The following is a 17,032-nucleotide window of genomic DNA, read 5'->3' on the forward strand; positions in this document are numbered from 1 at the left end:
GCAACTCAGTGAGGCTCTCAGAAACCTAGTGAGATCCTGTTTTCAAATAAAAAAAATAATATAGGTCTGGAGGTGTAGACTAGAGGTAGAAGGCCCCTGGGTTCCATCACAGTATCATACATTTTAGCTCATGACCCATGGTTAAGGCTTTTTTTTTTTTTTGGAGGTGCTTTTTGACTGCCAGAGATTGAGACCAAGGTTTCATGCATGCTAGACCGGAGTTCTAACACTAAGCTATACCTGCAGTACTCCGTGGCTAAATCTAAATGGATGCAGTGACCACACAATGCCCAGTGACCACACAATGCCCAAGAAAGGAATAATTCTGGATGAAAATGCATTAGTTAATTTTGGGGTTATCTTAACTGGATATTCATAGTGCTAATAAAATAATGAAATTTCCACTAGAATACTTTGGACAACTCCTCATAACCGTGTATGGCATCCCCAACACACTACCAGTGCGTTTCCCTCTCACCCTTCTTTCCTTCCACTGGGATCAAACTCCGTGAATGCATTCCCAGCCTCTGCTCAAAACCTTTTTATTTACAGCACTTATACTGAAGGAAATTAAGAAAAGTACTCATAACATTTCCTGTTTCTCTCCACTGTCTCTCTGTTTTTGGGAGAGTTTAAGTAGAAGCAAGGCAACGACAACAAAATATCCCACCACATGTATCCACATACTGTACGTCAGCACAACAGGTTATCTTGCAATATATCTAAATTATTACCTGAGAGCCATATATATTACCTCTTACTTTATTAAAAATATCCTTTTCTAAAGTTATAATTAATAGCATAATACTTTACAATCAATATAATACTGAAAACCAATATATATATGTTATATATATTCTTATAAGAATTATGTCTTTCAGAGTGGAAATAAAATCTAAACTGTAATGAAGTGCATTCTTTAGTCTTCAGACCATTTTATCAACACGTAAGCACAAATATCCACATCCACTGTTTTTAGTGCCAGACTCTGTGCCTACACAAAGATTAAAGACATGATAGTTCACAGCATACATGGTTTAAAAATCTCAACACTGGATACACATTAAGGTAGGCACAACAAACCTAATGAAAGGATTCAACTTTTGGAGAAGTCACTCAAAACGATCCAGCTAATCCCAGCTTCTTTTTTTTCTCGGCAATGATACACCAGTTGCCATGATCATTCCCGGAGCTAAGAATACGGAGCTCTGACACGTTCTCCTGCAATAGGCTGCACAGCTCACCTTCCCGAAACACGTGGTAGTAGCGCATGAAGGCTCTGGAATCCGAAATGTCGGGCTCCTGTTCTTCCACAGAAATCGTGTCCTCTGGATTGGAGTCTATTGAATCGACTGTAGAAACCCTTCTCCATACTTCACTGGAAGAAGGGTCACTTGCTTCTAAGTTACCTGCATCCGCAAGATGCTCTGAGCTGTCCAGAACACTTCCCCCTCCGTTTCTCCTACTTTCTGCTTGATGGTCTCCATTCAAATGCTTCAAAGTGCCTGGAGCTCTCAGCCACTCCAGGTGTTTTTGAGAGGTTTCCACAAATACTTCCTCATCTAAGCTTGACTGTCTTGTTGAAAATGGCTCTTGGTGACCCAGGTCTAAACTGGCGTGTCTGGAAGGCTGGATTGACACGGTGCTATCAGCCCAACCTTCTGGAGTTTTCAAGGGTCTCATTCTTTCAATTTGCTTCCTCAGAGCAGATTCATCCAGAGATTTGGAGAAAAACCAGGAACGAAAAGATTTCCCCCAGGTGGTATAGATTCCATTTTCTTCCTCGTCTTCCTTCAAAATATTTCCACAACAGGTCCTGGCCGATACAGGTTCGTCGTCCACGCTGTGGGACCGTTTTGAACCACATCGCTCTTTAAAACCAACAACACAGCGACAGTCTGAGCAAGGAAGGCGGTGGGGCTGGCTGGCTTCTAGATGCGCACCCTGTTGCCTCCTCCCAGCCTGGCTGGCTTCCGAGAAAAGCTGCGAACACAGAGCCCTGTTCCACGGAACAAGCACATCCTGCTTCTCAAAGTGCCGGTTCTTTTGTTCCATTGCCCAAACATAAATCATCAGCTGGCCTCCAGGAGCTAAGACCCGCGCCATTTCTTTTATTGCTCTGATTCTTCTTTGTTTTGTAGAAAAATGATGTATGACTGAAAAAGAAGAAACTAGATCTCAATTCATACACACACACGTAAATATGCACAAATAGACAAGCAGTGTTTCCATATAATGATGAGCAAATTTTGATATTCAGTAAAACCTTCTAATTTTCTATGTGGGATGGAAGATGGAAGAAATAGCTTATGTTTGGTTTTAGCAGATCTAGTTTGTTGGCTTTGGCTTCTGCTTATCTTGGGCATTATTTAAGTTCAATTGATTTTAAATTTCTTCAACTATAATAAGACTGGAATAAATAATCTACAAGGTACCTTCTAGTTCAAAATTCTGTGAATTTTGTTCAGAAGGATGACAAGTATGAACAAAATGTTAAGGTATACTAAATTTGGTATTTCCTGGTGAGATTCTATAATTCATTGCTTTAATGAATAATTGGTACATCTGTAGCAATGAGGATGAAAGTAATACCACTAATAATTAGTGTTAATAAAATAATAAAGCAAATAGAATTAGAGAAAAATGCTAAAAAATGTTTTTCTGTTTAGATAACACAAAGATAAGCCAGCCAATGAAAGTCCAAACGCTTATTTTTAAAATGTTATACTAGCCGGGCATGGTGGCGCACACTTTTAATCCCAGCATTTTGGAGGCTGAGACAGGAGGATCACGGTTCGCGGACAGCCCCTTTGCAACTCAGTGAGAGCCTGTTTTAAAATAAAGAATAAAAAATAGGGCTGGGGGTGTAGCTCGGAGATAGAATGCCCCTGGGTTCCATCCCCAGTACTACAAAAAAAAAATGGTTATACTATAACTGTCTCTATTTTTTGAAATTAGAGTTCATCCTTTTACTTCTAATCATTGCAAACTCAAAGTGAGATTCAAGCAAGACTGCCTTTATCTAAGCAGGTTATTAGGCATATTTTTATCCAACAATATATAGAAACTGCCAGTCTGTTAGTTCCTGGGGGAGTTTAATCACACTACTGTGTCAGGAGAAAACATCAAATTATTTTTCCAAACACAAGCTTTCTACATATGTCGGGGAGGAAATCAGTCCCAAGCCAAGTGAAGCTGGGAGACCCAGCTCTGAAAGGAGCATCAAGGGTAGATAGAGGCTAAAACCTTCCTCTAATCCTTGCCATAATCCTGCCCTCACTAGTGATTTTAGGCAAATTAATGGGTGTGTGGTTTATCTGCCACAGAGATATATTAAATGTCTAAAATAAGCTTCTATGTAGATAAAACTGCCAAAGGATCCTGCAGGCAAACCGCATTCACAGTCACCAACAATGTGCAGACCCTGGCATCTTTACTATGCAGCAGTGGGAGGATCTCAGCTCGAGGTGTGAAGGAGAGATGGGTTTGAAGAACAGGACGCCAGCATTTCCCATCCTGCATCCTGCATCCTGCCTGGGATGTTTGACGGAGGCTTAGCTTTATGCTAAACCCCAACTGATGGGGAAGGGCCGTCTGAAGCATAGAGCTTTCTAGGCCTCAGACTGCTTTCCTAGCCACCAAAGAAAGAGCCCTTTAGAATGGTCCTTTGAAAACATTCATTTCTATAAATGATGCATTGGTCACTGAGCTAAAAGAAGGCATAGGGACGAGAAGTGAGAAAGACTCATATGATGCTGATGCTAGTACCTGCCTGATACTCAGGGCTGCTCATAGCTCACATGACTTGTACCTGACTCTAGAACTGCTTATTAGTACATTTCCTAAATACAACCCATCCTCATTTTTCATGGATTCTGTACCTGCCCATTTGTTCACTTGCTAACATTTATTAAGTGTTAAATTTATTACTATTAAGTTTGTTAAATATAACCCTGACCTTCTACACACACATGAGCAGTCCCAGTCTTTCCTGGTCATTCACCAGTTCATGAAGAAAGGCAATTTGAGCCTCCTAAGGCTCGTGCTCCCAGCTGAGGTGGAACCAAGCAATCTTTCCCTTCTTATTTCGTCTCTAATAATGTAAATAAATATTCTTTTCCTCGTTTATCTAGTATCATGTATTTTGCACGTTGTACTTTGTTGGTGACATCAATGTTTAAAACAGCCTCCAAGCACAGTGTGGACGTTGTTTAGTGTTCCCAAGCACAGGGGCTTACAAGGATGAAGCTACTACGCTTTATCCAGGGGTGAATTATAGTACTGTGGCATTAAATGGAGAGAAATTAAGCAGAAACACACATAAAACAAGGTTATGTACTGATCATTTGACAAAAATGTTATGATCAGTGGCTTTCAGGGTCACAACCCTAGCCAGAACTGATGGTGCATGCCTATAATCCCAGTACTTGGGAGGCTGAGACAGGATTGCAGATTCATGGACAGCCTAATCAAGTAATGAGACTCTCATTAACCTAATGAAACCCTGTGTCAAAAATAAAAATAAAATAGGACTGGAGATATAGTTCAGAGGTAGAATGCCCTTGCGTCCAATCCCTAATACCATTACCCGGGGTGGGGGGGGGGGAGAAGAAGAAGAAGAAGACAATCCCGATTCCCTCTGGGATCATATAGGCCCATGAATTTGTTAATTTTGTATTTTCTGAAACTTTATGGATTCTTGTGAATCATAACAATTTGAGGTATTTATTTTGGAAGACCATAAAAGAAAAAAACCCTAAAAACTGGACTTTTTCTTTTTTTCTTTTCTTTTCTTTCTGGTACTGGGGATTGAACCCGGGGTATTCTACCTCTGAGTTATACCCCTAGCCCTATTTTTTTTTTTTTTTTTTTTGGTGGTACTGGGGGTGGAACCCAGAGGCTTTCTACCTCCGGGCTACACTCCCAGACCTTTTTTATATTTTATTTTAAAACAGGGTCTCACTAAGTTGCTGAAAGCCTCACTAAGTAGCTGAGGCTGGCTTCAAACCCATGCGATTCTCCTCTCTCAGCCTCCCAAGTGCAGGGATTACAAGCGTGCGCCACCACGCCCGGCTTATTTTGTTTTGAAACAGGGTTTCACCAGATGGATGAGAGTCTCACTATTTGCTGAAGCTGTCCTTGAACCTGCAATTCTCCTGTCCTAGCCTCCCGAGTACTTGGATTATAAGTGTGTGCCACCATGCCCAGCTAAAACTGGACTATTTTAATGCAATAGTCTCTTTTTAGTAGACTGATAGATCCTTAACATTTCAGAATTTTATTGAGCTTCAAAATAAGTTTTTCTTAAGGAAGAAAAATCTTCATTTATTGATGAATAAATTAAAATTCAGTTCTAATAATAACTTACCTGGGAAAATCTGAATATTTTATATTTTATATTAAATACTTAACAGCAAATAACACCCTTTAAGTCAAATGTTTAGGAGGAAAAGGCTTACAAGTGATTTATTGATCACATGTAAAATGTGTTATGCATGCATAAACATATACATTCTATTAAGAAGCGCTGTAAGTACAACTAACACAACACATAAGAATATTCTCATCTAAAATATCAATGTTGGAAAACTATGTTGAGTTTTTAAAAGATGAGGAAAGTCCCCTTTTGTTTATAAATCATAATCACACCTTATAGGCAAACTGTTACTCTATATGTGTATCATATAACAGTATTTTCCTGCTGCAAGCCCAGAAAACAGGTAGACTAAATTTAATTACTAGATTCCAGAATCAGATGGAAAGTTACACAAGATTGCTTTTGAAATCCCATCATATCTTGGTATTTTATGATTTATTGTTATTTCACATTTTAAGTATTATTTTTCATCTACAAATGAAGAATTTATGGGTTTAGCGCAAAGCCAGGTTTTTCAACTGTAATCCTACTGACATTTGTGGTTAGGTAATTCTTTGTTGTTGAGGAGGCCACCCACTAGAGGACATTAGCACATATACACCTACCCACTGGTGACAACCAAAATGTCTCTAGACCTTGCTTCATGTCCCTTGAGGGATGACGACGAGAAGCAACACAACCCCCAACTGGCATAAAGCGTACAGTTGATTTGTGTCATTTTACTATGTTGCCAGATTTTCCTAGAAATTGTCAGACTGTCCTAAAGGTAGGTAGAAAAAGTGTTTCTTTTTCTAATCTCAGGAAAAAATACTGAATGTTTAACCAGGTAGGATGCTCATTTCTCATATTGAGAAACACCAAAAAGCAAAGCAAACTGTATGTATGTGTGTGTGAGTGTGTGTGTGTTTATGTATGTCTCTTCGTATCAAGATAGCCAAGAAGTGCCAAAGTATAAAATTCCAAATAGAAAATAAAACTTCATGGATATAAGAATCTATTGAAATTTCTTATAATTTTGTTCTGAATGTGAAATATAAGCAAAAGTGACTACATCATCACATTCATAGTTTCATTTCATAAATACACGTGCTTTTTTTCAACTGAATATAGTACTTTTCATTAAAGATGGTAACAAGGTATGTTAATTTCTGCTGCTATAACAAAATGCCACGGAGTAGGTAAATTATTAACAGTAGAAATTCAAGATTGAGGGACTGGCATGTAGTGAGGGCCTTCTTGCTGTGATATAACATGGCACTGGGCATTACATGGCAAGGAAGTACATGTGTGAGACACAGAGTAAACTGCCCAACTCATCTTTTTATTTGGACTATTTATTTATTTATTTCGCGGTACTGAGAATGTAACCCAGGGGCATTTTACCTACAAGCCACAGCCCTAGCCCTATTTTATTCTTTATTTTAAAACAGGGCCTAAGATGCCGAGGACCTCACTAAGTAGCTGAGGTTGGCTGCAAACCTGCGATCTTCTTGTCTCAGCCTCCCAAGTACTGGGAGTACAAGCATGCTCGACAACACCTGGCTTTTATTTGGACCTTACTATATCATAGTGATGTTCAATGTGATACAAGCATATATACATATACACACACAGCACTTGGTGTGTTATATGAGAACTACAAGTAATAAATACCTGTTTTATTATTTAAAAATTTTATTGGTGCATTGTAGTCATACATCTTAATGGGATAAAAGATGGTGGAGACATACATGCACACATCACCCAATTAGCCCTTACCCAATCCCCACCCCATTCCCTTCCCATCCCTTCTTCCCATACTTGTCTTAGTAATTGACTTTGATATGTTTGTTTAAGTACATCATGTGCTTTAGAGGGATTCCCTCTTCCCCCCTCCCATCCCCTCAGTTAGGTCGCCTTATTTGCTCCTCTATAGGATCTCCTTCTTTTAGAGTTCCTCCTGTTACCCATTTCTCCCTAGCTTTCGTATATTAGGGAAATCATCCGATTTCATATTCTTTTGTGACTAATCTCACTTAGCATAATGTCCTCCAGTCCTGTTTTATTTTTATGTCATTCATTCAGCTATATTTTGTTATAGCAGCTTGCATAGACCAGAGTTTACAACCAAAATGGAATGAACAGTTTCAAGTGCAGAGAAGATGGCACAAAGCAGGTTCCCATGGCAACATCTCTTGCCAGTCCTAACCAGTTCTAAGATTATGGCATCCATGTCTGTATCCCCTCACTATGCAAAAATATAGTCTCCATTTAATGCTGAACAAATTGATTTCTCATCTATTTTGGGAAAAAGCAGTTTTTTTCTGTAATTGTATCATGAATAGGTTTTATGTAAAATTGCTTTGCTTTGATAAAGCCTATTATATTAAAATAGACTAATTTTTAAAAGTGTACTGAAGCAAGTAATTTTCTTCAAAAGATTTTTTCCACTACAAAAGAGCTTACAACAGGATTACTTTAAATACGGTTTCCTAGCATATTTGTATATGATTAAAATCTTAGATATCAGGATTACATATATTGAGGAAAATGAGTTTCACCTGTGTATATTTCAGGCATGAATTTTTTTTTCCATCTTTGGCATGTGTGTTTTCTGGGTACACTTGTTGGGAACACATTCCTTGGGCTCATAAACAATTTCTGTGTTAAGGAGCAAATGGTATTATGAAACAATGCAATCTAGGACCAGTTGGGGCTCATCTCCAGAAAATCGAGTACCAGGGAGTGGCACTGGTCTTGGTGATATTCAGTGATTAGTCTTAGAATTGTTGCCCTTTTGTTAATAAAGGGCACTATTGTGTCATGAAAAAAATAATAGGATGCTTAAAAATCAACTTCATAGTTGAGGATTCTAGCTTCATTTCAATATAATCAAGTGCTGTTTTCAATGAGTAAGATTCTTCTAATACTTTCTTACTCATAAGTAAAAGAAATGGAAATGAATCATCAAAATGAATGTAATGATAATTTGAAGGTTTAAATAGGTACATTTCAGATTAGTCAAATAACTCAAGCAACCGAAATAGTTTTTTAAAATTAGATAAAATGAGTTATTGAGCTTGTTCTACACAGAATGGATGTTGATTCATGAGAGTAGAATCAAGCATATGTTATTCTCTTGGCAAAGTATAAACATTTGACCCGGCTGCCTTACCTCCTATGGAGATGATGGCATCGAAGCCCTGATCCCTAAAGGGGAGATTAAGGTTGTCACATACCATGACTTCACATCCTCTATTCCGGGCTATCTCTACCAATGGCCCACAGTAGTCACAGCCCAGGGTATGTACCTGGCTGTTCACTTTAAGATACTTTCCAGTTCCACAACCTATAAGAGAAAAGCCTGTGTTACATGCTATCCTTAATAGAATGTAGAAACTAATTTGTCTTAAAACAACCGATATAAACTTCACATTAAATAGCCATGATAGAAGACAGGTGTGATGGTATTCACAAGAGCAAAAGAAAAGCCTTTTTGAGAGTACTTGCATACTTTCATATAAAAGCAAACAGAGATATAGAATGGTAAAAAGAAATAACACTTATTGAATAGTCACTCAGGTAATGCTCATGGGCCTTAGCACACCAAGTCCAAATGTGTTAGCTGGCCCATGTCTGGGTCTGATAGTTCCAGAATCCAGGAACTAAGGGCATTATTATGCATAATAATATACATTTTATTTTGGTGGTACTAGGGGAGGAACCCAGGGGCTTTGTATCTCCGGGCTACATGCCCAGCCCTGTTTTTTATAATTTATTTGGAAACAGGGTCTCACTAAGTTGCTGAAAGCCTCACCAGGTATCTGAGGTTGGCTTCGAACCTGTGTGATCCTCCTGTCTCAGCCTCCCAAGTGCTGGGATTACAAGCGTGTGCCAACACGCCCAGCTAATAATATGCATATTTCACTTTGCATGTGTGTATATTGTGGCATCTGTTCTCCTAATGTCTCTTCTAAGGCTCTTACTACTTGCTGAATATGATAAGCTGCAGTCGGCAATTGTGTGTGTGTGTGTGTGTGTGTGTGTGTGTGTGTGTGTGTGTGTGGTACTGGGGGTGGAATCCAGGGCCATTCTACCTCCAAGCTACATCCCCAGCCCTATTTTGTATTATTTTTGTTTTTTAATCTTATCATTTATTTATTTTATTATTATTATTATTTTGTGGTACTGAGGGTGGAACCCAGGGGCTTTTCTACCTCTGGGCTATACTTCCAGACCTATTTTATACTTTATTTGGAAACAGGGTCTCACTAAGTTGCTGAAAGCCTCAATAAGTAGTAGCTGAGGCTGGCTTCGGACCTTTGCGATCCGCCTGTCTCAGCCTCCCAAGCGCTGGGATTACAAGCGTGCGCCACCACACCCGGCTTATTTTGAAACAGGGTCTCACTAAGTTGCAGAAGGCCTCACTAAGTAGCTGAGGCTGGCCACAAACTGCAATCCTCCCATCTCAGCCTCCCAAGTATTGGAATTACAAGTATGCACCACCACACCCAGCTGTCAGCAAATTTTAATGGCTACAAATAAAATAATTTATACAATTAAACATACTCTGAATTTTTTAAATCTAAATGTGAATGAAAATAATTTTAACAGATTTTCCTTCAATTGTTGGTGAAGATTGTAAATAAACTTTAAAAACATCAACCATTTCTGATATTCATTTTCCCATGGGAGAGATCCAGATAATTCAAGATTTACACAGTCCAAAGGTTTATATCAATCAGATCTTACTGATAGTATGACAAAGAAGGCAGTAACATGAATGAATAGCCATCTTGAAACAATGCCTGCCATAATCTAGCACCTGGTATTTACATTTTATATAGCAATACTATTTGTGTATGTGTATATATATATGTATGTAATATACGTACATACTTTCTCTTTGTCTTCTTTTTAGGATGGGGTCTCACTATGTTGTCCAGGCTGGTCTTGAACTCATGGGCTCAAATGATTCTCTTGCCTAAGATTCCAAGTAGCTGGAACGGTGGGCTCACACCACTGCACCCAGCTCCTAATATTATATTCTATCACAGATGGATAATTTAATTTCTTTCCAAAAAATTTATTTTTTTGGTACTGTGAGTGGAACCCAGGGGCTTTTCTACCTCCGGGCTATACTCCCAGACCTACTGTATACCTTATTTGGAAAAAGGGTCTCACTAAGTTGCTGAGAGCCTCACTAAGTAGCTGAGGCTGGCTTTGAACCTGTGCGATCCTCCTGTCTCAACCTCCCAAGCACTGGGATTACAAGTGTGAGCCACCATGCCTACTCTGGGAAATATTTTAAATAAGTCATTGAGCTGATATTTAGACCTATTGTCATTACTTATGTACAGATTTTTATGCCTAAAAAAAAAAATCACTATGCAAAGACAATTGATTTGCTGCTTCTGATATATTTATATACCACTCTTTAATAATTACTCCTTAATAGGTGCTTTCCAAAATTATGATACCAGATGAGAGAGTGCAGAATGTATAAATAAAAATAATATCTCCAGCGTTATTTCAATGTGAATGATTGGGGTCTTAGAAATATTTAAGATCTCATATACCCAGCAATCCTGATGCTTATGAGAAAAAGCATTCATTATTTGAGGACAACTGTGGGGAAAATATAGTTCACAATGTACTTTAAATTGAATTTCTGTATATTTCAAAGATGATAGCCATACTTTAAGAAAAATAATCTTGCAATCATTTTCTTTCTTTTGGCTTGAGAGAAGCATTTGCGGAATCGAAGGGAAAAACCCTTTCAAAGATACTAATAAGAATAGGTTAATAAACTCTTACTGCTAGAAGGAACTATTCAGGAAGCTTTTGGTAATAAAGAAGAAATTGTCTCTGATACATTTCCAGTACCCTGGCACCCTTGATTTATCCCATATTTATTTCAAATGGCATTTGCTTTTAAAGGTAGTGGTGGATCTCCCAAATACGATGCAAATATTCGTTTTCTAAGTGCATATGCTGAGATGCTGGCAAGGGGAAGATTTTTTCCTAACAAGGAAATCAAGAATTTTGCCAGGTCAAGTAGTCCCACTACCTTAAATGTGAATCCGAGCTTGCATACTGTGGCAAGCTGCAATTCATAATAGTGACACTCCCTTACAAAGCCTCATTAAATGATAACCTTGCACAGTTCTAAAGAGGAATGCCAGCAAGTGCCTGCATGCTTACATTCTTCTTGATTTCATATTCCGCTCTACAACAGGCCAAGGAAGAAGACAGATAATTGCCTCAAATCAACAAAATGTTTTGGCCTATGAAGACCCTGTCTGAAAAAAAACTTTTTTTCCTAGGGAAAATACTATAAAAATACTGTGTGTATATGTGCTTGTGTGTGTAAGTGTACATGTGTACATGTATGTATATAATAAAAATACTGTATTTCTTGAGTCTGTACATAAGAAAACAGTTTCATTGTGTAGGCATAGAGTTTGTTGTACAGTGAGTGTTCCACATTTTTATTGCCTCTATGAAGGAATGAAATTAGAGAATGATTTGGTTAATTAAAAAATGACCATGAAAGCCGGGCATGGTGGTGCATGCTTGTAATCCCCGTGCTTGGGAGGCGGAGACAGGAGGATCACGCAGGTTCAGAGTTAGCCGCACTGGCTTAAGAGACCCTGTTCCCAAATAAAAATATAAAAATTGGGTCTGGGAGTATAGCCTGGAGGTAGAAGGATTTCCAGGGACCCCAGTACCACCAAACAAAACAAAACAAAACAAAACAAAACAAAACAAAACAAAACAAAACACCATGAAAAGTGAGAATAAATACACCGAGTTAAGAAGCAAGTGCAGTCTTAATTACAAAAATGTTAATTTTTATGTAAAAAATAACATTTTCAATACTATTAGGACAATTATCTCTGGGATCAGATAAAAAGAGAAGCTTGCTAAAAAAAAATCCAGCTTTAGTCTTTTGTGTGTGTGTGTGTGTGTGTGTGTGTGTGTGTGTGTGTGATACTGGGGTTGGAACCCAGGGCATCTTACCTCCAGGCTACATCCCAGCCTTATTTTTTTCTTCTTTATTTAGAAACAAGGTCTCACTAAGTAGCAGAGGGCCTCACTAAGTAGCTGAGGCTGTCATCAAACCATGGTCCTCTAGTCTCCACCTCCCGAATGCTGGGATTCTAAGCATGCGCCAGCACTCCTGGCTTCTTTCTCTCCTCTTTCTAAAGTGATCCAAGTAAAGACTTCAGACAAGCTGGACGTGGTGGTGCACGTCGGTAGCTTGTAATCCCAGTACTTGGGAGCCCGAGACAAGAGGATGGTACAGATTCGAAGCCAGCCTCAGCTACTTAGTGAGGCTATCAGCAATTTAATGAGACCCTGTTCTCGAACTAAATATAAAAGTAAGTCTGGGAGTGTAGTCTGGAGGTAGAAAGCCCCTGGGTTCCATCCCCAATACTACCAAAAAAAAAAAAAAGAAAAGAAAAAAACTTCAAAACACACATGCCCCACACAGTCCATCTAATGGGCTAAAAATTGACTAGCCCACTTGAGGTCAAAGTATGGCCATAATTCTGTTGTTTCTGCTCTTTGAATTAAAGAAGTTCTTTTTAGTTAGGCAACTTCTCCTGCTCACTCAGTCCCTGATACCTGTCCTCAAGACTTTGTTTCCATTCAGCAGCCAGGATCACACACCTCCAAGATCCATTTCAGGTTGCATCAATTTGTTGCAGCGAAGTAGCAATTCAAGGGGTGGGATGTCAAGGCACAGCAGCCTCCTCTGCAGCCTTTCCCTCCGCCAGCATCCTGTTCCGGCCTCACCAGGCACTTTCTGGTAGTATAATGGGCCCCCAAGTCATGACAGCAGTCCTGGGAGTGCTGTGCCTCCTGGGTGAGTGGCTCCAGGTCCTCAGTATCTTTCTCCTTTTTTCTGCTGACAGGCTCTAAGTCTCTTCTGGATGATGTGAATGATTTCTTGATCAACTTTGGAGGCCCTTACGATTGAATTTCCGCTTCAAAGATGCACAAAATGTCAGCTCGTTACACTCAGTGATGTACAGCCCCCAGCAGTACTGTTGGTGGTAGTAATAGTAATAACATCTGCTCTTGGCATGCTGCTGCTCTGTTGACTCTCTCAGGAGGGTCTTGGATTGGTCCACGGTGAGGCCCGAGGCCTTCAACCAGCAGTTGATGGGATTGCGCGAGGTCTGCAGCAAAGGTGTGAGGGTGTGTGCAGCATGGGACTTCGAGGTGCACATCCTTGTCCCAGGGATCCAGGCGTGGCAGGCCTCTCTGTGTCTGTGCCACCCTCTTCTCAAACCTCGGAGCACATTTTCAAGGCTAAATTTGATATCTCCTAGATTTAAATCCAAATAATCCCCAAGTAGAATGATATTCTTCTCTGTTCTTGACTGGGTTGATTTCATCTCAGTGTACACTGTACACACATATCCTTTCCATAATCAATTTATGCATTTTTTTGCTGGTAATTTGTTTTTAAAATGACACCAAGTATTCTAGTGTTCCCAAATAGAAGGCTATGATGTCCCTTATGGACAAATATGGGTGAGAGAAGCTTTGTTCAAGCATGTGTTTCAGTGTGCGCTGTGAGTTCAATGGTAATGAACCGACAATATATACTAAATGAAATGTCCTTGAATAGAAACACAGGGTTTTACACTGGTAATTTGACAAACCTGATGTGATAAAACGCTTACAGTTTATAAAAAGCTTTGTAGAACACAAGTACCATGCATAATGCCAAACAAATCTAGTTTCCTTTATGATTTTTTTTTTTTTTTGCGGGTCTGGCAATGGAACCCAGAGGCATTTGACCTCTGAGCTACACCCCCTGCCCGATTTTTTATTCTTTATTTTGAAACAGGGTCTCACTGAGATGTGGAGGGCCTCACTAAGTAACTGAGGCTGTCCACGAACCGCGATCCTCCTGTCTCAGACTCTCAAATGCTGGGATTACAAGCGTGCGCCACCACGCCTGGCTTCCTTTATGATTTTTGATTATGCGTGTTACAAAGAAAAGCCTCTGCTTTGGAGAGTATGTTTTAAGTAATCTAACTGTCATCTGGTCGTTTAATGATTTCATCTTTTTCTCTGGCAGTGGTACTTGGGATTAAACCAAGGGACATTCTACCTCTGAGCAACTCTCCCTGCCCTATTTTAATTTTTATTTTGAAATAGGTCTCACTATGTTGCAGAGGGTCTAGCTAAGTTGTTGAGACTGTCCTCAAACCTGCAATATTTGTCTTATCCTCCCAAGTTTTGGGATTATAGGTGTGTGCCACCATGCCCAGCAATAATTTCATTTTCTAAAACTAAACCTTTGCTTCACTTGGAATTAATTTTGATGTAAGATATAAGAAAATAGCATTCTTATTTTATATGCTATATTTCCAAATCCATTTATTGAATAGTTCTTCCTCCACTCTACCAATATTTTAGGGTCCTGGTACTTTACTTAGATTATGGGAAGAGTTCCAAACTCACTGAGTCTTCTAACATTAGACCCCCTTTTGTTGTACTGGTGACAGAACCCAGGATCTTATGCATGCAAAACACACTATCACAGAACTGCATTCCCAATCCTTGAAGTCCCAAACACTCCGAATTTCAATGTGATTTGCACCCCTTCCACAAATTCCACGCTGTTCGCATCATCTCAGAAGCCAGAAGTTCTGTGTTTCTCTTCCCAGTATTAAGAGTGATGTCAAACTAGACTAAAACCAACCACACACAAGGTCAGCATGTAGTTGCTAGAAAGAAGTTTTAAGGAGGCATGGCTCCAGCAAGAATCCAACCACATCTTAATCCTAGTTGTTAGAGTAGATCAAGCCTTAAGTAGATTAAGCCTTGGTTTACCTCATCTCAATTCAGAAAGATGCTGAGCTAACATCTTCCAGACAAATCAGTAATATGAATATATTATTTAATTAAAGATATTATAATAATATAATAGACACAAAATAAACAAGGAAAGGATCAATGAAATTAGTAAGAGGAGACAGGACCTCTTTCATAAACCCACATTCCTGGCTTTCTTATAGAATGCATGAAAGCCTTTCAAGGTGAGCCAACAGTCCAAAATACATTTTAGAAATGTGACCATCTGCTGGAACATGTTTCAAAACACGAGCTTTGCCAAGTGTGGTGGCACACACCTGTAAATCCCAGCACTTGGGAGGCTCAGATAGGAGGATCACAGGTTCACAGCCAGCTTCAACTATTTAGTGAGGCCCTCCTCAACTTAGTGAGACCTTGTTTCAAAGTAAAAAATAAAAAAAAATAAGGCTGGGATTATAGCTCAGAGGTAGAATGCCACTGAGTTAAATCTAAAGTACCGAGAGAGAGAGAGAGAGAGAGAGAGAGAGAGAGAGAGGTGTGACCATCTCTAAACTTAAAATGATCAGTGTCACAGTCTTGTTCCTCCTGTTTACTGAGTCCAATATTAAGTCGGTTTTGGTGGAAGATATGCATAAAGGCCCTTAAAAGATTGCCAGTGTCTAAATGTAGGTTTGAGGATATGTTCTGTTGGTGACCTGATGCTACGTAGGAATTTCTGTTACAAAACGAGTATTTTAGAAAGTGTCATACCAAGGACACAATTTCAGGCTTCTTGTTAGAAGAAAAAGGAAAACTGAGTCTGAAAAGGGGAGGAAGGATGGGAAATATCTCATGCCTCACAGCACAAGCCTGGGTTACCTATGTCCGCGATGAGGCTGCCGGGCTTCTGCTCCTGGAGGAACTGGCGGACTCGAGGCCAGGCTTTGCTCTGCAGGTCTCTGAAGTAAGGGGCGGTGCTCTCATACACATCGTGCACGTGTTGTTTCTCCAGCAGAGTGGCTTCATGATCCATCCTGGGGAAAGCAGGACCGGCCACGAGGATCAGCATATGCACAGGAGGCAGCTGATGGTAGACCCACTTCCTATCCTCAGAGCCTATAATTGCAAATGTGCTGTTCTTACATTTTCTCTCTTTTTAAAAATACACTTTTATTGGCGCATTATAATTATACATCACAATAAGGTTCAAAGTGATAGGAACATATATACACATAGCAATTAGAGCGTTTTTCTCTGGATCCCATGTTTCTTGATGCGGCAAAAAATTCCATTGTAATCTCACCAGAGCTGACAAAAGATTAACAAAAGTTCCTTTTCATTTGCTAATCTTCAGAAAGTAATGGTTGGAAAATGTGACTAACTGCTGGTAAGTTCTTGTGCCAGGTGAATTTTTAATTTTGGAAGCAAAGTGTAGCCACGTTCTTACCAAATAGTTCACTTTGGATAAGATTATTCTATCTGGTGCTAAATAATGTTTTATAATTCTGCAACAAGTAGCTAATCACTCCAATTAAGAAGTCCTATGAGTTTACCTTTTTAATGCCTTTGGATTCTGGCAGTTTCTCTATATCCATTTCCCCTTCTATTTTAGTGAAGATAATCATTTCTTGCCTGAACTACTTCAACAATTTGCAGCAGGTTATCTGGTCCTTCAGTGATTTCCCCTCAATTGTATAATAACTATTTCTGAAATATGAATCTAATTGCGTTGCTTTCTAACTTGGACTTCTTCAAAGGCGTTTTATAACTTGTCCCACTGAGTTCAGCTAGCTTTGGAGACCATACAAGACTCTTTCTGATCCAACCTCAACTTAAGTCTTAAGGTTCATTTCTCAC

The 17,032-nt window shown here is 39.3% G+C and overlaps 1 protein-coding gene across 1 annotated transcript; it reads right to left on the reverse strand.

Moving 5' to 3' along the window:
- Window positions 1–1,130: 1,130 nt before the first annotated feature.
- TRMT9B (tRNA methyltransferase 9B (putative)) lies at window positions 1,131–16,208 on the reverse strand (the record flags this gene model as incomplete). The annotated part of the gene is given in 4 exon segments (XM_080710919.1): window positions 1,131–1,151; window positions 1,153–2,156; window positions 8,532–8,705; window positions 16,055–16,208. Coding segments are annotated over 4 exon segments (1,353 nt in total).
- Window positions 16,209–17,032: the final 824 nt, after the last annotated feature.

Source organism: Muscardinus avellanarius (assembly GCF_963383645.1).
Source record: "Muscardinus avellanarius genome assembly, chromosome: 14".
Classification (NCBI taxonomy): domain Eukaryota; kingdom Metazoa; phylum Chordata; class Mammalia; order Rodentia; family Gliridae; genus Muscardinus; species Muscardinus avellanarius.